A 24459-nucleotide genomic window follows, 5' to 3' on the forward strand; every position below is an offset into this window, starting at 1 on the left:
CTTTGCTATCCGACAGACCTCCCTTCATATCCAGCCTTTGCTCTTTGACACCTGAGCAATGTAGAGAGCTGCCTCACCAATCTCAGACCTCCCTTTTTGATAGGAATACACAGGTGTAGGTGTGACAAGTGTGTGTCGTACAAGTTAAAAATTGTCAAATTAATTGAGAAGTTGTTTGAGCACCAGCACTGTTCTTTTTCTTTCTTTTTTTAAGGACAGAACTTAAAACACAGGCTCTGCCACTCTCCTTATCCCTAACCTTCAGAGCACCCTTGGGTGAGGGTAGGGGCTTGGAGCAGGTGTCCATGGCTCTGCTAACACACGGGGGAACAGCTCTCTGGGGGGACTTTGGAACAGGTTAAGCCTCAAGTGCTGGCAGAGATTTCCAGCTGGGAAAGAAAGACGTGAATGTGGCTTGTTTATCATCCCTTCTATTAGATGATGGGCACACTCTTTTTTTCCCAGGTGTTTTCTTTTCCACAGCAAACAATATGTGTTTTCTGTTTCTTTAACCTTCTTGCTCTAAATGAACGGTTGTCTTTGTCAATAAATGAACAGGATCACCAGACAAAGCATACCAGCGTCTGAATAAAACAAAAACTGCCCATTGGATGAATTGAACAAAGCCATTTCCTTTGCCCAGCTTTCTACTCTTAAAATATATAACCGAATCTGGGACTCCCAGATAAGAATTGTTTCTCAACCTTATTTAAATTAAAATCATTTAAAAAACAAAGGACGCGTTCGATCTTTCAATGTAACCAATTTCGAGGGCACACTGTCCACCTGAGGGCAGAAGCCGCACCCTTGGCCATTGTGATTTTGCTGTGTCTACCATCCACCTTTGTAGGCTTAAAATTGACGAAGTACAGGCACATAAGCATTGCGGTTTGGGAAAGATTCAAAAATTCCTGTTAGGTGAAACAATTTTTGCATTGAGGTATTCAGCTACCTAATGTGAGAACAGATCTACTTTATGCATTAATGATCTATATAAAAATAGGAATTGCACAAATCACAGTATCTGGAGCTCAGTGAGATAAAACCAGTTTGGATTTTCTTTTTTTACACAGTAATCATTGAATCAAATTACTGTTCGATTTAACATTTCTTCTTGTTATTATCTATCTCGTTCCTAAATGCATACTCAATTATTACCGATTTGCAGTCATACTATACTTTTATAATTGGCACTTTACTTAGAAATATAAGACAATTTGCATAAATTAACAGGGAATGAGAATCTAGGCTACGCGTGCGCACATCTGTTTGTGTTTTCACATTCGTGTTCTGCCCTATTTATTTTGGTGACACCCCTTCTCCCCACCAATTTGCTTTTACATTCAGCACTTTGGAATAAGAGTGGTATTAAACCAGGTTCTTGGACAATCTTTTCCAAGTCTGAGTATAAATGTGTGTGTGTACACGTACATTTATAGACAGTGTGAGGAACAAACTTGGGTCAGATTCTTGGGAAATCAGCTAGTGCCCGAGTGCGGCATTTTCCGTCCTGGCTTTAGGCCCTCCTTGTGCAAGCACAGCGCTGCTCACACGTCCTGTTATTACCATTACGGTTGTGTTTCATCAGCTGCTCATTGCCTCTCAGCACCTCATTACATTGTAATCAGAGAATGTTTTCGGTTGGTTTCTACTTCTCTTTCTCAATTAAATTAGTCATTCCGTTTCCAGTAGCCCTCACGATGAAAAGAATTTACATTGAAAACAGTTTGATAGGACTTTTTCTTTGCATTCCAGAAAATTTTAAAGAAGCAAGTTTGTCATTTTAATCCAGACACAGAGTTTGTTTTGTTTTAAAACTTACCCTTAATGGGCTCCTGGAGTGCTCAGAAATGGCTCCTACTTTCACCAAGTCTCACCTCCATCAGTTTTGTCTTCTGTGAAATAGAGCAATTGCCCACTGACAGAGGGTGGCATGACTAACGTGAAACATTTGCAATGATTCTGGCACATAGTAAACCCTCAGTTATTATATGTTTTCTTTATCCTCCTCTTGAATATGTTTTTTTGAATAAGAAATCGGTCTGTAAAAGCTTTCAAAGGAAATGATCCCTTGTTTAGACTACCTCTATACCATGTCGCTGCAGTGTTTTTGATATTTTGTTTCATGTAAATGTTCATTCGTGCCAACTGCCATCATGTATATACAATTTGGATCTTGGTTGTTTCTGCTTTTTTTTCTGCCTGTAATGTAAATTTAGAAATTTGACTCTGTTTCAGCTGGGATAGTTTGTTGTTGTTTTTTACTTTAATTTTAAGCATCATGAAAGTACATAAACATTGTCTTGACTCTTTTCATTCTCTTTCATTCAAAATTCCAAGCCACATATACAAATTAGCAAGAACAGTCTAATGCCCCATGTACCTATCACTCCACTTCAGCAATGATCAAATCTGGTCACTGGCTCCTGGATCCGTCTGGAATGCAGTGCTTTTTCCTGCCTCCTTCAAGGTCAGCATTATTTTGGACAAGAACCCTGGCAGATGTGTAGCTCATCTCTTTTGCAGAGCTGTACATTGACTAAGATGAATGTTATTGACTTCTTCCATATTTAGTGTCATTTTATTAATATTACATAATTGCTTGCACTTTTATTTAAAAGAAAAGAAACATCCTTGAGAATATGCTTAAAAATTGATTTCAAAAGTGGAAAGACTAGAAAGAACTGTAAGTAAATTATTTTCAGAATTAGCAACAATTCCCAGGACCCTGACCATTAACTGTTTTCAGACTTTTCCTAGCCACATTTGATTTTGCGTTCTTGAAGTATCCTTGGTCTTTTGGAATATAGTTGTGTGTAAACAAGACTTTTGTCATTAATTCTTTATTCCACATGGCTTGTTTGCAAAAGGGACTACCTTAGTATAAGGGTTCCCCCATTTGCCCTTAATATTGGAAATAGAGGAAATTTTCTATAGAACTCTGACAACGTATGTCTTAAAGAAATAGTTTTCTATTTCTGCATATCTAGCTACATGTTTTTGGTTTTCTTAAATATCATCAATTTTTTTTCTTGCTATGCATATTTAACAACTTAAATGTCATCTTGTTGGAGATTAATATATTTCCAATTTGGATAGAAAAAGAGAGAAAAAGGACTTCGTAGATTTTTTTAAACTTGGAATGAAAATGTTCTGATGGTGATCGAGTTTTAAGGTATTTTTCTGTAATGGGCAAAACCGCTTTAGGCTACCAACTGCAGCCTCAGATACATTAGCTTTCCAGGATGAAGCATGTTTCTATGGCCAGAAGAGTAGGCGCTTTTCAGGTGCCTGGACCAACTGATGGGCCCTCTTAGCCTAAGTGAGAGACCGACTCTTAGTTCTTTCTAAGCCTCTTTCTCAGCTGTGTAATTATTAATATCAATCTGCAGCTTTTTACATAAGATGCTACTGTTTGAATAAGATGCCACATCATACTTGGAAATATAATATTGGAAGACATGGAGATGCTTGTTTTTTCTCAAAAGCTCATAATCTAACTCTAATATTATCCTATTTATATTATCTTATTTAGGAGAGACATTGATAGTACCCAGTGGGAGATTAATATATAATGAATTTCCCTCCCATGATGCATTCTGAACTTAACCAGAAATATTCATTAAATAGTGATTAGGCACTTACTGTGCAATCGTAGTGTTGGCCATTATTGAAGGGAACACACAAATGAATCGCATAGTCCTGCCCTATAAGGGGTGTATAGTTTGATAGGACACATAAGTGTCAGAGATGGTAGAAAGTGGTCGGTGATCAGGGAAATGTGGTTGGATAAAATGCTTTGGATACAGAGATCGAAGGGATCAGGGAGGGTGTGTTAGTGAACCAGCATTTGAGCCAGGCCTTTTTCTAGGGTTTTGTTCAAAATAAAGCTACCAACGTGGCTTATGTTTAAAGGGGACCTAATGAAGGGGACACACCACGCCTCCATGGGTTAATAGGTAATCAGGCAGTCCCTGCCTGATCCTCTGTCTTGTCTATCTGTCTCTGTTTCAGCTACTAGACTCTCTCATCTTAGCTTCTTTCTCTGCACATCTTCCTAGTCTCCTGTGGTAGACCAGCTGATTCTTCCAGGTACCTTGTTCCCCTTCACACACCGGTTCAGAGACGCACCAGCTCCGGCCATGGCTTAGCCTACCTGCCAGTCAGGTGTCCCCTCATCTAGCTGGAGCCTGTATATAATAGTCTAGAACTCTTTTTTAAAAAAAATTTTTTTATTGATTTCAGAGATGATGGGAAAGGGAGAGAGAGATAGAAACATCAGTGGTGAGAGAGAATCATTGATTGGCTGCCTCCTGCACACCCCCCCCCCCCACTGGGGATCGAGCCTGCAACCCAGTCATGTGCCCCCGACCGGAATTGAACCCGGGACCCCTTAGTCCACAGGCCAACGCTCTATCCACCGAGCTAAACCAGCCAGGGCTAGTCTAGAACTCTTGAGGAAGAGAATGCAATTTACTGTTTGCTTTCCTTTGGCTGTAATCAGCCTTCTGGATGGAGCTGCAGAGTTCAACGGCTCACTAATGAGTTCTCCATAGGGCTGGGGGTTGGGGCTCCATGACAGGAAGAGGGGCTTGGCAGCCTTCTGAGAGCTTAAACCACAGGTAATGAATGTGGGGTGCCAGAGGGAGGCAACGGGGTGCCAGATTGTGCCTTCCACCCTTCAGGAAAGTGCATTTTCACTGGGAAGGCGGTGCAGCTATGTACTTAACACAAATGTGAGACACACTGTGATAAATACCAGAAAGCATTCCTGAAGGAGGAGAGAGGGATTCACATTATGGTACAGGGGATGGAGGGGGTTTGCCCACATGGGAGGATCCTAATGGGCTTGGTATGCACAGCGTGGTGTAATGTAAGGGTCTTAGGTGAGATCTCTTTTTTTGTGTGTTTTTATTTTTTTTGAGCACATTGTATGGATCTATTTGTGCAGCTGTAATTCTGGAAGATTTGTTGGAACTGAGGACAGTTTGCTTTTCAAGGAACTAACACAGGCCTCGATTTGCTGCTGCTTTATGTTATTATTAATGTGCCTTGTGGTTATCTAAAGTCTATCCTATACAATAAAAGCCCAGCGACCGAATGGCGGGATGACCAGAAAGACTGGTCAACCACCAGGGGCCATACGCTCAATGCAGGAGCTGCCCCCGGTGGTCAGTGCGCTCCCACAGTGGGCCGATCCCTGCAGGCCATGTCCCCCAGTGCACAAATCCTGTGCACCGGGCCTCTAGTTTTTTTAATAATCAAAGAAATCATTACTCATAATTGGGGTTGGAGAATTGTTTTGTTGGGGACATATTTTTATATTTCTGTATATATAACTACATGTTTTGGCTTTCTTAAATGTCAGTCTTTTGCAAATTAAATAGCTGAAGGGATTCATATCCTTATTTCCTTCCTATGTGATGATTTGAGATCCAGCAAAGAAAATATGAAACATTGAACTGATGCTTGTGATTAATTATGGTGAAGAGTCAGGGACTTACTACCACAAGCACATTTGCGTATCTAATTATTTTAATCTTTACTCTTGCCTAAAACTATAAGCTCTGCTATTGTTTCAACATTAAGTGCTTATTTGTCTCTGGTCATATACTGGAGCTGCTTAATACAAACAAGACAAAACACTAGGTATGTAGTACTTGGGATTTTTGTCAGAAACTTGACCATGATTTTTTCATTATGTTTTTTGTTCCGTTGTTTGTTTTCTGAGTTGGGGGCTGCTTGTGCCATGTGGTAATCACTTCGACCAACTGGGACTGGCTGCGTTCCAGGAGAAATTTTGTGACCTTGATTGTTGATGTTCCTCCCCCTTTCTAAGTAAACATGATGTCACAACAGCACAATTGTATTATCTTTGGCAGATCCCAATGAATGACTTCTTATCTGTGAGTAACAGGGGAGTCAGGGCTGCAGGTGAAGCAGGCACGGGATCCACGTGGTTCAAGTTCTCTAACCTCCTCCATCTACATGTTACCAGTTGTCGCTGTCGGTGTTCTGGAGAGAGAAGTGGAAACACCGGAAATGACCCCTATGCCCTAGATTTTTGTGGTGGGAACGGAAGCACATTCTGTATCTGGCTGGTCACTTCGGGAAGCTCTGGTCATCTCTGGGTGAGAGGCCCGATTGCTAGAAGATTAGCGCCAGGGTGAATGACTGCTCTGTCACACCCCCTCTTACCCCAGGACACTGAGGATGGTTTGCAACGCAAACCAGAGATCCAGTTTTCCTCCTTATCAACTTGTACCCTACAAATAGTCTGTGGTTTTGAGTTGAAAGAAGAAAATGTGACTTGACTGCCTGCCACGGGGTTTAAGGGAAACCGGGCGCTCCTGGGAAAATGCTCAGCGGGGTAGTATGTCTGTGAAGTGGCAGCTGGAACCCCTTTAGAAAAATGCAGTAACTCACCCTTTACGGCACATAAAGTCTTTTCCCTCAGGGCGAATTCTCTCGTGTCACAGAGTTTATGAGTCATGAGTGCTGCACTTTTGTGAGATAATAAACAAGGAAAGGTGGTGGGAGAGTTATATTCCTGTGCAAAGAACCACTTCACCTGTCCTCATAGAGAAAAAGGCTGCGGGGTTATTAAATGTTTAGTGGCATTTTGGAGTGGAGCATTATCTGAGCCTGAAATGCATGCATCGTAGTTGTGCTAAGATACTTACGTAGAAAGTAAAATAAAGGGAAGGTAGATTTTCCTTTGGGAGCTAGGTTACTGGCATTGTTTTTCTGTGTGTGTGTGTGTGTGTGTGTGTGTGTGTGTGTGTTCTCAAGCATAAGTTTTCAACACTAAAGTTACCCTATGCTACACTGATTGGTGCCTTATTTTTTTTTTAAATAGACTTTCTGTTTTAATTTTTTAAAATAGACTAAAGTCTATTTAGAGCAGTTTAGGTTCACAACAAAATGAGAGGAAGGTACAAGAGATTGCCCACATACCCGCTGCCCCCCACATGCACAGCCTTCCCCATTACCAGCCTCCCCACCAGAGTGGTACATCTGTTATTGCTGATGGCCTACATTGACATATCATCACCCAAAGTTCAGAGTTTACATTAGGGGGTCACACTTGGTTGTACTTTCTGAGTTTGTGCTAATGTATGTGTTCAGCATTACAGTATCATATGGAATAATTTCACTGCCCTAAAAATCCTCTGTGCTCCTTTTTATTCCTCACCCCTGGCAACCACTGATATTTTACTCTCATGACCCCTTGCCTTTTCCAGAATGTCAGAGTTGGAATCACATGGGGGGGGGGGGCTTTTCAGATTGGCTTCTTTCACTAGTGATAGGCATTTGTCGGGGAGAGCGACTTCCCCCTTCTACTCTTCTTGAATCCCTTCAAGTCTCTTAATGCTTCTTTCTCTCTTCACTGGACTTACCTGGCAAACCAGTATCTTGATGAAATGCAAGCTTTATGCAAGGGGAAATCCATTTTAGAAAGAAAGTTTTATGATTATATTTTCTTTCAAATATCTACTCATTATTAATCAATAAAAGTGGTTTGATATTTTACAAATATATCTTGGTTGATCCAAATGCTACATTTCATTCCAAGTGCCCAATAAACACCATGATGTACTGAGAACAGTAATCAAAGCAAAGGGCTGTAGCTAATTATCAATGGAAGAGATCCATAAATTCAGTCTTTATCTAAATGATAGCCCAGATAACTGTTTGATAAGTTATCCTTATGTAAATTACTTTGAATAAAAAGAAGGCTTTTTATATCGAAAGCTTGCTATGTGTCATAGCCTGTGTGTAAAATATTTGCCCAATGGGTAAGATATGGATGGGTTGAATTTCAGTGAAGGTAATACCTCCATCAATCTACTATATAATATTTATTTAAAACATTACAGAATACAGTCCTCACACCAGTTTACTTTGCATTGAAAATGACCCCGTGCTTTAGAGAGGGTCCCCTCCCCATTTCTATTTTTATCTCCTCTGGAAAGATAATATTTTAAGCCTGAGTAGGTGCTATAAAATACAAAAAGGCACATTGCTTAATGTTTGGAATGGAATGATTAAGTGCTTGTCTCTTGCATATTTTTCTTTACCCTGAATTGCTTAAGCTTGATTGGACATGCGCCTGCTTGAGTGTTGGGGGATAGAAAATAAATGCACATCTATCAACAATTGAATCTAAAATCAAAATAAATGAACAAGAAATCTAATGAACAAACTAAACTGATGAATAAAATAGAATCAGAGGCATGGAAACATGGAACAGAGTGACGCATCTCAGAGGGAAGGTTGTGGGGTATGGGGGTAGGGGGTGGGGGGCGAGGAGAGATTAACCAAAGATCTTATATGCATATAGGCCAGCCGTGGGCAAACTACTCCAGATCCGGCCAGTTTGAAATGAATAAAACTAAAAAAAAAAGACTGGACCCTTTTATGTAATGATGTTTACTTTGAATTTATATTAGTTCACACAAACACTCCATCCATGCTTTTGTTCTGGCCCTCCGGTCCAGTTTAAGAACCCATTGTGGCCCTCGAGTCAGAAAGTTTGCCTACCCCTGATATAGGCATTACCTATGGTCACAGACAATAGGGTGGTGAAGGCCTGGGATGGGATGGGAACCAGGTGGACGGGGGCAATGGGGAGAAAAAGAGGGACATCTATAATACTCTCAAAATAAAGATTGAAGCTTTTTAAAAAAGGAATACATTAGAATAACAGTGGTGATGGATCAGGTGCTTGCTTATCCCAGCCGCTGCCGCAGGTAACCATGTACCCTTTTTGTGTGCTCCAAGGTCTACCCTGAACTGCAGATCACCAATGTGGTGGAAGCCAACCAGCCAGTGACCATCCAGAACTGGTGCAAGAGGGGCCGCAAGCAGTGCAAGACCCACGGCCACATGGTGATCCCCTACCGCTGCTTAGGTGAGCCGGCCAGCCGTGGCCCTGATCTTTGGGGATGGAAGAGAAGGATGCTCTGATTAGCTCAAACACACAGACTCTTGTTTGGCATGTGGCCACTCGATATTGGATTATAATTTGGACTGTTAAAGTAGCCTGTGTTCCGACAGTATCGGAGGCATATTTCTGAATTCCCTGGCACAGAATGAATTTACCCAGGGTGTTTTTCAAAATTATGAATTCTTGGACCGATCCCAGGACTGCTGAATGACAGTGCCTGGTGGTGGAGCCCAGGAATCTTACTTTTACAAATTCTATAGGTGATTCCCACATACACTGACTATCTAGACTTGCAGAATTAAGGCCTTTTGTGTTTCCTGACATTGACTTCACAGAAGAACAGTCCTTATGTGAAGCTCCAGCATTTTGCTAGTTTCTTTAAAAAGAAAAAAAAAATGTACTGATTTCAGAGAGGAAGGGAGAGGGGGAGAGAGAGATAGAAACATCAACGATGAGAGAGAATCATCATTGGCATGTGCCCTGACCCGGTATCAAACTGTGATCTCCTGGTTCATGGGTCAATGCTCAACCACTGAGCCATGCTGGCTGGGCTAGTTTCTTAATCTCTTTCATACAACAGCTGACTACTCTTCCTGTTTGGCCATAGCTGGAGAATTGGAATTGGGGGATTTTTTATTTTTTCCCCTGCTCACATCAAAATAGAGGAAACAGTGTGATCACTACCGTTTAAATGTGTGTTTCTCTCACTGACCTCAGATTTTACTTTAACTTTTCATTTAGAAAATTGAGTTGTTTTTTTGTTGTTGTTGTTGTTGGTTTTTTTTTTATTGCTTAAAGTATTACAAAGGGTGTTACATATGTGTCCATTTTTTCCCCCCGCCCTAGACAGTCCCCTAGCCTCCCCTATCCCCTGGTGTCTTATGTCCATTGGTTATGCTTATATGCATGCATACAAGTCCTTTGGTTGATCTCTTACCCCCCTACCTCCTGCACCCCCACCCTCCCCGGCCTTCCCGCTGCAGTTTGACAATCTGTTTGAGGCAGCTCTGCCTCTGTATCTATTATTGTTCAAAAGTTTATAATGGTCTCTATTATCCATGAATGAGTGAGATCATGTTGTATTTTTCCTTCATTGACTGGCTTATTTCACTTAGCATAATGCTCTCCAGTTCCATCCATGCCTTTGCAAATGGTAAGAGTTCTTTCCTTTTTACAGCAGCATAGTATTCCATCGTGTAGATGTACCACAGTTTTCTAATCCATTCATCTACTGATGGGCACTTAGGCTGTTTCCAGATCTTAGCTATGGTGAATTGTGCTGCTATGAACATAGGGGTGCATATATCCTTTCTGATTGGTGTTTTTGGTTTCTTGGGATATATTCCTAGAAGTGGGATCACAAGGTCAAAAGGAAGTTCCATAGAAAATTGAGTTGTTTTGTGTGGTATTATACTTTTGCCACATTTAATCTGACTTGGTTATTAGTCTCTTCCTTGATATTTTTATGTAACCAGGAGTTGTGGAAATCAGCAGTCTCTGATCTGATGGCTAGCATCGAGATGTTTTCTGCAAGTTTATTCACCAGTAGGATGGTTGTAAATAAAAACATAGAGATCTACATCTGGAGGATATAGACAAATATTGATATACATTCCAATGACTTAACAGGATTTTTTAAAAATATATTTTTTATTGATTTCAGAGAGGAAGGGAGAGGGGGAGAGAGATAGAAACATCAATGATGAGAAAGAATCAGTGATCAGCTGCCTTCGGCACACTCCCCACTGGGGACCCAGCCCACAAGTTGGGCATGTGCCCTTAATGGGAATTGAACCATGACCTATTTCATAGGTTGATTCTCAACCACTGAGCCATGCCAGCCGGGCTAAAAGGAATTTAAAAAAATAAAAAGTCCCAACAGGAAATTTAGAAAAAAAGGATAGCTATTGAAGATTCTGGAGCTCTCTGTAATACTTGGTCAAATATGAATATCATCACTAGAGCATACTGGCTACTGTTGATGCATGTGTATAATTTGAGATGTTCATAGAAAAAAAAAAGGGCATTAGTAAGATTTGGTGGATTTACTCACAGGGTAAGTGATGAAGAGAGTTGGAAAAGCAGTATCTTAGCTGTTATACCAAGAGACCATAATAATTCAGCACAAGTTAGGAAGGAATCACGAATTTGTTAATTAGGCCTTGTTAATGATTAGTTTCTGTTGGTTCTCACTTTCCCATTCTATGAAATGTTTCAAATACATTTTTTTGTAGATACTAATCTTACTGGGAATGAATACTTGGTCTGTGGATGAGTATTATGGCGTATGACACAGGACGCATTGCTGTTGGTTTCAGATGAATATATATCGTTTTGCTTAGACTTTCTGCTTCAGAATTCTATTCAGAGATGTTAGAATTGACTGGAAGGTGGAACCCACATGAAGATTGTAACTAGTGCCACTGGTTATGGCAGATAGGCACCTCCCCACCTCTGAAAAGCTCCACTCTATACCAAGAGGGTATTGAAACTCAAGGGAAAAAACACTGTAAAAAGGAACAAAAGATGTGTAAAATGTCTTCAGATATAAACATGAAGTCAGAAGATTTCATGAAAATACTATGATTAACTGTCAAAATATTTGTTTTTATCATGATAAGCAGTGTTACCCACCATTTAGAGAAACTTCATCCTAAGTCATCTCACTTCACAGACACAAATACTGAGTCAGTGGGATTGAATCTCTTACTGTAACTCACACAGTTTGTTAGTGGTGGAAGCAGGACCAATGCCAAAGATCTTTTGATTCTTAATCCAATGTCCCTTACAATATGCACACAAGATTGTTTCAGAGCAAATATCCACCTGATTTACAAAATCAAAATCAAATCATAGACGAAAGACTGATTTAGAGGCAGTAAATAACACTTTTTTAAAAAACTCACAGTTGTGTTTATAAAAGAGACAACCATGACTCTGAAACAGGATAAATTACCACCCAATAATGTGTTCCACTCTATGGTAGTAACAGGCAACAGTCTGATAGACTACCTGTGCTTGAACAAGGAATTACTGTTTAGCATTAACGCAAGTATCCTCTAACCCAGGGTGGGCAAACTTTCTGACTCGAGGGCCACAATGGGTTCTTGAACTGGACCGGAGGGCCGGAACAAAAGCCTGGATGGAGTGTTTGTGTGAACTAATATAAATTCAAAGTAAACATCATTACATAAAAGGGTACGGTCTTTTTTTTTAGTTTTATTCATTTCAAACCTGGCCGTAGTTTGCCCACGGCTGCTAACCTCTAACCTCACTGGCTGTACCCAAATATATCTGTTAGACAAAAAAGGTTATTTTACAGAAGTTAATTCTCAGAAAGGTGCTACCTAGAAAACAAAATAAAATTGTCTTAAATATTAAGCACATTACAATTCAAAATAAAGCTTGACTAGAGAAAAATGCCTGTTACGTCTGGCATGTGACCTTCCTGATCTTTCTAGCCGATGCAGATCTGATGTTGCTCTGGGTTGTGTTTCTCTAATCCCTGTGTTTGCCCTGGGCTTACTTGCTCCTCAGTACCTTGCACTCCTTGTTTAGATGGGGAACGGGTATTAGGTTGCTGTTGCTGTTGCCATTTTCTTCCCATGGCCTGAATGATCTCCCGTGGGAGAGGGTGGCTTTCTCATTTCGCCCTTTGCTTTTGATTGTGCCTCTGGACCCCGCCCTCCTCCCCTCCCCAGTATAAGATCTGTCTTAATCATAATAACATTTTATTGTCTCATGTGGGATTTAAGCACATCATTATCACTACTCAACGAGGATGTTTTCTTTGAGAAGCTTTTAACCCCTTTGCATTTGAATGACTACTCTACATGGTGTAATAGATCCACTCTTGAAAATGGTGCCCTCTGCACTTGTCTCTGTCCAGTACAGGCAAGGTGCATCGCATAAGACAAATTACTACTGATCTATGGGGGTGTGGGAGGGAGGGGGCAAAGATTAAATTAAACCAAAAGAATTAGAAGCTAAAGAATTACTACCTTAAATGTCATTCTATTTCATTATATATTCAAGGCTTTCCAAATATACAAGTAGCAATGACCAGGAAGCTTATTCAGCTATGGTCAGATGAAAAATTGAAGGTATTCAATTCACCTTAATTTTGAATTACATTGTTTTAATAACATTTTAAGACGAGCATACTTTGTGTTTTGGTGGCTGCTTTTGTGTGGATCAGCTAAAACTATCTTCAGTGTGAAAAGCATGTATTTAGATATTCTGACAGATACTGTGCCAGAGTAAGTTTTTTTTAATTTTTTAAAAATATATTTTATTGATTTTTTACAGAGAGGAAGGGAGAGAGATAGAGAGTTAGAAACATCGATGAGAGAGAAACATCTATCAGCTGCCTCCTGCACGTCCCCTACTGGGGATGTGTCCGCAACCCAGGTACATGCCCTTGACCGGAATCGAACCTGAGACCTTTCAGTCCCCAGGCCAACGCTCTATCCACTGAGCCAAACTGGTTCTGGCCAGAGTAGTTTTTTTTTATTTATACTAAACAACAGTTCTCTTGAGACACAGCAGCGCGATACTCAAGAATGTTACACAAGATTTCATCTAATTTTAAGAATAGGGATGGGAATGTAGACTTTAATGATATGCCCCTGTACAGTAATTCAGTGTCAGTACCTATGCCTCCTCCAGTCTTCATGGATCTCTGCACTCTGTAGATCCAACTGCATATGAAGTCTTGGGAGATGCTGGGGTTATACATACATGCACACCATGGGAGTGATGCTTGATGAACCTGGTCTCTGCACACCAGAGGGATATAAATTCTTAAATGTTCTATGTTTTTAAGGATTGTCTATGCCATGCACACATAAGGAATGCCAGAACTACGGACATTTCTTCATCAGGAAAAGCTAATCGCCATCCTTGGAGAGACAGTAGACTCTTCTTATGTGGTCTTCCACATAGGACCTTTGAGTATTCATTCCAAGTTAATCATACTTCAAAATGAGTATAGAGAGTCTGATTCTCAACTATATAAAAGAAAATATGAATGGGAGAGAAATCTTACTAGTCTGTGTCTCCAATCAGTGGAATTACAGGTGACTTTGATTTTACTTAAGCCCTTTTCTATTCCTTTCCTAAGTGAATGAGTAGCTTTTATCATAAAAAGGATGAATTATGAAGTCTATCATCAGATAGTGGTCCATTGGAAAAAAGTCAACAGGCTTAAAAGGCACACAGAGTGATTGTTTTTAACCTATGCCTTATGAGTTTTTTACAGTAGGAATAACTTCTTATGGGAAAACATTTTATTTTAAAAACACCATGCTGCCAAATTAAAAGAAATGTCTCCATTGTTGCTTTCAACCAGACTTAAGCAGCAGTAAGAATCTCTAATTTTTTTCAGAAAGATTCTTGATTTTGCTTAATTTTTTATTTTCAAATTTTTCATATGGGAGCTAATTTGTTTCCGGGTGGATTGTTGAATGGGGAGAAATTACATTTATCTTATCTGGGTGGGGAAGGACTTAGAAGGTGCAGCCCCTCCTACTTGGTTAAATAAGGAAAACCGATAGAAATGATTTCTTCCAGGTAGGTCTCCCACCAAGACCAGTGGTTAAACCTCCTTCCTCCTTTTCCCAGTTCTCCATTGAACCCTCAATTATTAATTGGCTCCAGCGTGATTTGCTTTCTAAAGTTGAAAAAGTTTTTTTTTAATCAAAATTGGAGAGAAAAATTTAGTGGTTTTTACTGTGTCCGGTTTTAATTTTTTTTTCATCTTCTCATTTTAATTATTGTGCCTGCTATTATGTAAATCTTCTTGCTAGGACTATAAACAACTTACGTTTGTCTGACATAAGAATTATGGCAGTGTGAATGATGTACTTAGTTAAATCCTTAATTTTGCCTTTTTCTTTTTTTTTACTGGAGATTGAACATTAACAATCTTTGAAAATTTGCTGTTATGCCCTATAGGTGTGCCCTGTTGTCAGTGTTTTCTTAAAACAACAGAATTCATCTATGCAGGTCCCAGATGACAGGCATGAAAAAGAAATCTCAGTTTATTTGACATCATATTATTCCAGTGTTTCTCTGCAATGCATTGAAAAGTGAATAGCGAAGTCAATGGGTATCTCATTTGCAGTGCATGCTAAGAATGCAATGGTGTAGTTAAAATAAATCTCTCTGATTGCAAACGTAATGCATGTTTATTGTAGGAAGTTAGAAAATGTAACCACAGCTCAGAAAGAAAAACCCAAATCATTCTGCTTTCTGCAGTCTCTGTTTTTCTGCGCACATTTTTTGCTTATATTATTTTTAACATTATAACATTCTTATTTCCTGTTTTATGACCTAGTTTTTTTCACTTAGCATTTTTATAACACTTTATTCATGAAATCAAATATTCTTGGAAAGCACAATTTCAAACTATTATTATACCAGGCACTAATGTGTTATTTAGATAATTTCTGGTTATTTAGATAATTTCCTTTATTTTGTTGTGGTGATAGTTATTGTGGGGCTAAAAATAAATAATACTTTTCCTTCCACCTTCTAAGTTCTTCTAGATGAGCTAAAAATAAAATGAACAGAGACAGATTAAAAGGAGAAAATCAAATTTTTAATGCATGGGCATGGGGAATTCACATAAGCATGAAAATGCCAAACACAATGAGATAAATTTGGTTATATATGTCACTTTAGACAAAGGAGAAAAGGGGAGCTAGGGGCCGAGATTTCAAAGGTGAGAATGGGTGATTCACAGGCAGTTGAGGAACAGCTAAAGGTTCTGGGCAGGTAAATATTTGCTAAGCAACCCAGAAACAATTTGCCTGGGGTCACCTAGTAAACAGGTTCCTATTTCAAGTCCTCTCATTCACCATACTCAATTCAAATTAGGCTGCTCATGCAAACTCCCTAAGCTTGCTTTCTTGGAATAGTTCTTTCCCTCTTGAATCTCTTAGAAGGGAGAGGGAGGGACAGGGTAAAAGGTTCCTTTGGAGTTTTTTTTCTTTTTTAAAAAAATCCTCACCTGAGGATTTTTTTTTTTTTGGTGTTTTTTAAATTGATTTTTAGAGAGAGAGAGAAACATCTATTGTTTGCCTCCCACATGTGCCCTAACAGGGGCTTGAAACCACAACCTTTTGGTATACTGGGGGATGCTCCAACCCATTGAGTCACCTGGCCAGTGCTGAGTTGTTATTGTTGTGGGTGTTTTTTTTTATAACCAGCTTAAAAAATCAATATCCCAAAGGTAAAGTTTTGGGTCTCTTTCATTACTAGTATAAATGATGCTATGATAAATATCATGCTTCTCTTTTTCCTTAAACTCCATTATTGGCTGAATGTCTTGGAAATCTTCTAGTTGCTTTAATAAAATAAATGTGCTATTTAATTACACCTGAAAACATGGAGGAAAGTATTCATACTGATTTCTGATCTTGAGTTTAAAGATACCCCTACATTTAGCTATGTTTTTTAAATTGATAATGAATTAAAAAAAAAAAAAACAACAAACCCATATTTTTTTATTATTGGTTAGTAATAAAGGGACTATTTAAAATAAGGTTTTCTCTAAATTTCCATATTGGGAAACATTTGATTGACTATTCACAGACAAATAAATTCTACAAAAATTACTAGTAATTATATATTCATCAGAGGCTCGGTGCACGAAAATTTGTGCATGGGGGTGGGGGTCCCTCAGCCCAGCCTGCCCATGGGGAGAGGGCCTAAGCCACAGTCTGGCCTCCCTCTGCGGGAGGTGACCTGGCTAATCAGGAGAATGCGCCACCCCCATTACCCCGCTGCTGCTGCCACTCCGGCCATGGCGGCTGTGAGGCCTGAGCCCACAGCTGCCTGAGCCCCAGGCCTCGTAGCCACCAGGGCTTTATCTGGATGGATGTCCACCCTAATTAGCATATTACCCTTTTATTAGTATAGATTGTGTAAGTATTAACCTAGGTGTGTGGCCAGGAACGTAAGTGAAATGCGCTCCCTCCTCTGTCAGAAGTTTGGTCTAGGAGTGGGAGAGAGTAATTACATCAGGAATTCTGGGGGTGAAATTAGGAAAAATCATTTTCCTCAAGTATTGTAAGACATTTCAAAAAAGTAACTTGGTGTTTATACTTAATGAAAGAATTGACTAAAATACACCAAGGAAAAGTATGCACATAAGAGCATCATGACCATAAGAGGCGTCATAAAGTTGACAGTGAAACCCTAGCCGGTTTGGCTCAGTGGATAGAGCATCGACCTGCGAACTTAAAGGTCCCCGGTTCAATTCCAGTCAAGTGCACATGCCGTGGTTGTGGGCTCGATCCCCAATAGGGGGCGTGAAGGAGGCAGCTGATCAATGATTCTCATCATTGATGTTTCTCTCTTCCTCTCCCTTCCTCTCTCTCTAAAAATCAGTAAAAATAATATACCACAACTTCAATAAATCATTGTGGCATTATGTTTTTTTAAAAAAAGATGACAGTGAATCAAAAGCATGAGTTAAGACATATTTCCATTTCAGTATCAAGGTATGTTTGAAATGTTCAAGTTTTAGTACTTGACACAGAATGCTCTCAATGTTAGTGTTACTGTAGAGCCTAGGGCAGTGATGGTGAACCTTTTGACCTCGGCGTGTCAGCATTTTGAAAATCCCTAACTTAACTCTGGTGCCGTGTCACATATAGAAATTGTTTGATCTTTGCAACCATAGTAAAACAAAGACATATTTTTGATATTTATTTTATATATTTAAATGCCATTTCACAAAGAAAAATCAACCCAAAAAAATGAGTTCGCATGTCAGAGGTGACACGTGTGTCATAGGTTCGCCATCACTGGTCTAGGGATAAATTCTGTGTGTTTTCTCTTTCTTTCTTTCTTTCTTTCTTTCTTTCTTTCTTTCTTTCTTTCTTTCTTTCTTTCTTTCTTTCTTCTTTCTCTCTCTCTCATTTCTTCCTTCCTTCCTTCCTTCCTTCCTTCCTTCCTTCCTTCCTTCCTTCCTTCCTTCCTTCCTTTCTTTCTTTCTTTCTTTCTTTCTTTCTTTCTTTCTTTTCCTTTCTCTCTCTCTCTTTTTTTTTATCACAGCCGTCAGTGAGTAGCTTCATTAAACTTCCCTCTCTTCCAATCCCCTTGATAAATTTCAGCTCTCGCTGGTGATGTGTCCCAGGAGGCTTTTTCCCCCTGTCATTGAGTCTCACGCTTTAGCTTTGAAACCTGGCTGCTCTCCAAACTGATGCACAACTGTTGCCAGGCCTGATTGGAGGAGGATGGGGAGGGTCCCAGGAGGACAGTCTCCAGGAAGGAAACGGCATTGACGCATCACTTGGGGGGGCTTGGCTGCACTTAGAGCTTTAGAGCTCGGGTGCAGAGTTCGGGGAAGATGCGGTACTGATGGATGCATTGGTGGGTCACTGAAGGAGGAACGCATGAGGCCAGAATGGTGAGGGCTTATGAATTTATTCGATCATCTGCACACCAGGTGGCTGAGCCTAAATGGCTCCAGCACCCAGTGACAGGAGTCAGCGGCTTTTAAAGGACTTTTGGCAGGCTTTTTCTGGGTGGTGACTTCTTTGTGCATACCTGGAGGGGAGATAATGGAATGTGATCGCAGCAAAGGGAATGTCCATAGCGAAATGGCCTGAAAAGCCAGTTCCCGGGGGAGAGGTAATGATTCGATTGCTCGATCAAACCTAACATGCATCACAAATGAAGCAAACTGTAAAATGAGGCACGTGTTAGCCTTCAAAAAAGAAAACCCAAAAGTTAAAAATGACAAAAAGGTATAAGGTTAAAAATAAAAAGAAAGAAACCGTCTTGGCCCAAGTCTGAGCAATGTTGGCATAGTCATGTATGGGCTAGTCAGCACAGCCATGATGCAAATGCCATGCAGATGATGAAGCTGCACTGGACAAATCATGGGAAGGGAAGGGGTCATGTGAAATTTCACTCTCCATTGTAGGGAGACTTAAAGTGGAAAAATCATGGAGAGAGCCATTTAAACACAGACTTTAGAAATGTAGGGATATATAGCAGAAGAGACAACTAAATGAGATGGCCATGAATGATATTATCACATCTTCTTGCTACAGAGAAATTTATCAAGTACGCCTGAGGCAGAATAAGTTGAATTGAAGGGTTCTAGGCATTTTTTTCTTAATCTAGAAATTTTCTTTTAAGTTAAAAGTTGTAAGTCCTATCGCTGCTAAAGAGGTGTTTTTATTTTGCGAGCTAACTTTGAGTTGGGTAAAGCTCAACTGAGCTTTTTCTGTGTTATGTATCTATCGACTTTACAAGATATTAGCTTTTCCTAGGGTATACTTTATGATTATGCATGTATAAAGTAACTTTTATACATATTTTACAGAATGCAGAGCACAGCTTCACTGGTTGTAGTTGTGATTATTGTTACTATGGAAACATGCTTATCTTTGCTAATAATTTAGTGACAGGTGTTTGTTCAGGGACCCAAACTCAACACGATTAAAACTGGACTCTTCTTCCCCAGAAGGTCTCCCCCAACCGCAAATCTGCTTAAATTTCCAATCCTAATTAAAAATGCACTTTATCACCAGTCGACATGAACTTTTTGTGTAAGATGTGGAACTGCTTGAAGAACAGGAGTTAGGGAGACAGTAGTGTGAGCTGGAGCATATGGTCGAAACTTCTTGAAAGAAAGTGAGGCATGCTATGGATTCTAAGACATAGATAGAGAAAATGAAAAGATCTAAATCAGACTATTTGAAGACTATTCCAGGGACAATGGTTTGTGTTGGTCGTGTTGGTTACATAATGCTGGAAAATTAGAATAGAATCAAGATGGTTCATTATTTAAATTTGGAATAGGATCAAAATCACATTTCCTATTTAGAAGGACATTAAATTCACTTGGTTATTTCTTTTATGTGGTGCCCAGAAAAATACCTGAGCATTCAACATGGTCTTATTTATCTTGCACATGTCAGGAATATGCTATAATCACCTTTAAGATATCCATACCTACTTCCTTGGTCCTTGCTATGGTGTATGTTCTGTGCCTCAGATTAAATTATTTCATGATGTCAGTTTTTTAAATAAATGGTGCAATTAGATTAGAGAAAGCATGTTTATACTCTGGAGTAACATTTCCGTAAACTACAGTAACCAGGCAGTACAGGTACTCATCATCTTTGAATGTTAATAGCAAACCCACAAGCGGGTAATAGGTTGGGAGAAAGGTTTATAGTTAATGGATCTGAGGGCCAGGTGAGGGGAAAGACTAATCAGAGAGCTGCGTTGGGAATAACAGTACACGATGCTACGCACTGAGAGGCATCCCTGCAGAGGCTGTACATGTGGAAATAATTGTTTTGTGTCTTGAACGGAAGCTCTACGAAAACGGGACTTTTGTTTTATTCACCGAACGATCCCCAGAGCTTTGCATGTCCTGGCACATGGCGGGTGTTTAATCAGTGCATATTGACTGAATGAATGGAGGCCTTGGCTGAATATTGTAAAAGGGAAGGGACGTTAAAAGAAGGAATAGCCTAACTACTAGGAAGGCAAAGGATGTAAAGCAGCCATTTCACGGCCCTAAAAAAAAACCTCTGGAGTTACTGTAAATGTCATTTACTTATGCCAGTATTGATCAACTGAGGAAGGGCAGGTCTTATTTAACAACCAAGAAGTTCCAGGCATCTCAGATTAGGAAGAAACTCAGGTTCTTTGGATCTGAATAAAAATACATTAAACTCTTATCTGTAGGCAGTAGGACATACCTATCCCACATGTTTCTAATTTAAAGCCAGTGTATTCCAGAGGCATCTGTGTGTAGAGCTAAAACGTATCATTAGATTAGTTTATAATTGTTTCGTTACTCTTAGCTTTTCATTCTAGTGATAAAGGATTGTTTTAAAAGAACCCCACTTCTGAATATTATTCATAGTGATAACGGAATTTATAAGATTATTTCAGATTCATATGTTGTACCTTAAGAGTTAGGGTCATATTATGTATGCTAACCATTAATTGCTATTTTATTTAAATGTCTTTATTAAATGAGATGAATGTGGTGCTTGGTAAGTAGATTATAAGTACTCCCCTTCTAGAGGTTTAAATCTTTTCATGGTATTAAGTTTGGGGGCCATCCTATTAATGTATTGATTAGGTACATTTTTAAGAATGTTACCCGGCTAGAAGTCCCTAACTCTTCCCCTCAGTGTTAACTACTTTGCCAGAATATGGTATAGCCTTGTTTGCTTCTTAAAGGTATGGCTGTCACTTAAGATCCCTTCTTTATTTTTTTTTAATATATTTTATTGATTTTTTTACAGAGAGGAAGGGAGAGAGAGAGTCAGAAACATCGATGAAAGAGAAACATCGATCAGCTGCCTCCTGCACATCTCCTACTGGGGATGTGCCCGCAACCCAGGTATATGCCCTTGACCGGAATCGAACCCGGGACCTTTCAGTCTGCAGGCCAATGCTCTATCCACTGAGCCAAACCGGTTTCGGCAATCCCTTCTTTATTGTATGATATTTTTATCAGCTCGGTGTTGCTGGATTCCTGTGAGAAGGTCATATGACCATTTCTACATTATTAAAAACTTAGCATGAATTGTCAATGGAAGCCTTATAATATTCTAAATTCTCTAATCATATTTTAGATACAGTAATAGGCTCACGTTCAGTATGCCAAGACATTATTCTGTATCTTGCCATTTAAATAATTTGAGTTTATTTTGCCACCTTTGTTCTCCTTTTAAATTTTGAGGCAAAATTCTGAATTGGCCTAAAATCATGGGTATCAATCAATGCCCATATTTTCGTCAGTGGGTTCCGTGTCTTCATTGTATCTGATCTTGGACTTCACAAAGACCTTTGGTCCATAGACCTTTATTCCATTTCATGTATCAGTAATTTTTAGCCTCCTCTTATTTTCTTATTCACCAGAGACCCTTGGGCCCTCATATCAGTCACTTGAACCCATATCTTTTTTAAAAAAATATATATTTTTATTGATTTCAGAGAGTAAGGGAGAGGGAGAGAGAGAGAGAAACATCAATGATGAGAGAGAATCATTGATCGGCTGCCTCCTGCATGCCCCCTATTGGGAATTGAGTCTGCAACCCAGGCATGTGTCCTTGACTGGAATCGAACCGGGGACCTTTCAGTCCACAGGCTGACACACTCTATCCACTGAGCCAAACCAGCTAAGGCAAGCCCATATCTTTAACTTCCACTGTTGCTCTACCCATTCACAGCTGTGCTTCTTGATACGGTTGGTAGCCACCTTCAGCTTTCTACACAGTCAGCAGTTATCAGGCATCCATCCCTTCAACTCCAGTGAGTGAGCTCTTTGCTGCCTTGTAGGTTGTCAGATCCATCACACACATTTTACCCCCTCTCAGTGGCATCTAAGCCTGTTGATCACCGCCTTCACCCCACACCATTATTAGGCTGTTGCTTCTGTTTTTCTCTCTGCTGACTCTCTTTCTGTGGCCCTCTTTTTCCTGCAACCCACTCAAGAAATCCTCAGGGTTGGTGTTTTATAGGAGTCCTCCTGGGATGTTCATTTTCTCACAATACACATACTTTCAAGGAAACCTCATCAGTGCAGTGGTCTCCCAAAGGCCTGGCTTGATGGTCACTCTACCCAGGCCAGCCTCCAAGTATTTACTGGCCATCAGACTTGATATGGCCCCCAGAGTACTGATAATTAGCCTTGACTTTGAAGGATAAGAATGTGCAGATTCAGCTAATAGTGTACAGTGTTGGCTCTTAGCTCATGTGGACATTTCATCTCAGATGTGCACCAGTTTCCTTATCAATAAGTGGTGAATTTTAAACAAAAGACACATGAGCATGGGACATGTCTATTCCATTTTCCTCTGTTGGTTTATTGTGCCATTTGGTATAAGAAACTGTATTAGGCAAAGGATAAGATTGTTTTCAAGCTTTTATTAAGGTCTCCTGGATCTCTGATTCCCATACATAAGAATTAATTAGATTTAAATCGGCTTAATGTAGAGACCCTGCTATTGATACAGAAATACACCTCCCACCAGGGCTTTTGCTGTTGTTTTGTTTTGCTTTTTCTGCCAGTTAACTACAACTAGAATGCAAGAATAAAATGAATCAAGCTTAAATCCTTAGGAAGTACTAATATTCATGTTTGCATTTTCCACAGTTTTCAAAAGAAATGAGGATATGCATAATCTCTCTCAAAATTTGACTTTGAAAAGCATTTTTAGATACTTTAACTTAAGTATAAAATTTCTTGCAAAATATATATTTTTATTTAGATGTGATCTCAGTGTTAGGATTAGCACCTTACACTGTAAGGAGATGTATAAGAATCAATTTAAATCATCTGAAAGCAAAACATGGAGAGCTGTCCTAAAGTAGGAGTGTCAGTTAAACAGCTGCTTACATGAGTGAAGAATGATAAGACGGTCTTAGCAAGTTCTCCAAAGTCCAAGGAAATGTACATGGTACCTATTATTTAATTGTTAAAGTTGGTGAATGTTCATTTGCCCATGAGAACTTTGATCAAAGACATACTTACTTGGTGCAACAGTTGGCCTTTCAAATGATCAGCCCTCTTGGCCCATATATGTCTTCAAAATACACATTTTCTAAGGACTTATATAAATAGCCAGTACCCTGTTATGGCAACCTAAAAGGTAAGGCTTTGAGATATCCAGACAGTTGGAGCATCAACCAAAAATGAAACATCTAGAAGGATCAGGTAATGGCATGAGGGGGCAGGGTACCAGGGCATAGAGGGAACTCACCTCTTACTTCTTTTAGCTGGAAGCATGCAGACATGCTTTCCTTGTGGGTAACCTTGAGTAAACACTTCATCACACCGTGAAATAGCTCACCTTCAGCTTACATAATGGAGACCTCACGGTCTGTTAGCCTGATTGCATCATTGGAATGTCTGGTTTTGACAGAAAGTGAGAAATGACTTACACTTTTCTTAGAAGGTTCTGATAGGCAGATAGTCTTACCCCAAATCAGAAGTCTTTCATCAGTATTTTCCCCAAACCTCAACATTTCCGGTCAAAACATAATTCTCCCCTCATCCAGATTTAGGTCATCCTTATCATTTTAAGTGGAAGACCGAAACTGTATTATTTGGAATGAGAGCTACTCAAGGATTACTCCCCGTGCAGTAATTAAAAGCCTTAATCACACAATTTCCTCATTTATACATGTTAAATCTGAAATGAGAGATTTCCTTCTTAAACACTCTTTGTGTGCCTTCTGTGTGCAACAGGATTGCACTTAGGAAGACTAGTTAAGATGGAGTTTGATTTCGTTGGGCATTAAGAGAGAAGTGGCTGGAGCAATGGAGTCTGATCTCAACGCGCAGCTTCTGCGTGCCTGGAATGCTTACCCTTCAAAATATTTGCTCTCCGGAGCAGTCAGTGGAAGGTGGGGTTTTCAGTGACTCTGGATTGTTGACCCAGAAGACTTTGGTAATGGACCGGGCTTTGGCAGAGTGCCATGGCTTTCTGGTTGAAGGAGGGCGGGGCTGACTGTATGCC

The 24459-nt window shown here is 39.7% G+C and overlaps 1 protein-coding gene across 7 annotated transcripts in view; it reads left to right on the top strand.

Annotated features, from left to right (window-relative positions):
- APP (amyloid beta precursor protein) overlaps positions 1-24459 on the top strand; it is a 222630-nt gene that overhangs the window by 66816 nt on the left and 131355 nt on the right. For all 7 annotated transcript variants that reach the window (XM_059686782.1, XM_059686783.1, XM_059686778.1 and 4 more), the window contains exon 3: positions 8785-8914. In XM_059686782.1, coding sequence (XP_059542765.1) covers positions 8785-8914 — 130 coding nt within the window. The remainder of the gene's footprint in view (positions 1-8784; positions 8915-24459) is intronic.

Source organism: Myotis daubentonii, chromosome 3, assembly GCF_963259705.1.
Source record: "Myotis daubentonii chromosome 3, mMyoDau2.1, whole genome shotgun sequence".
In the NCBI taxonomy this organism is placed as follows: Eukaryota; Metazoa; Chordata; class Mammalia; order Chiroptera; family Vespertilionidae; genus Myotis; species Myotis daubentonii.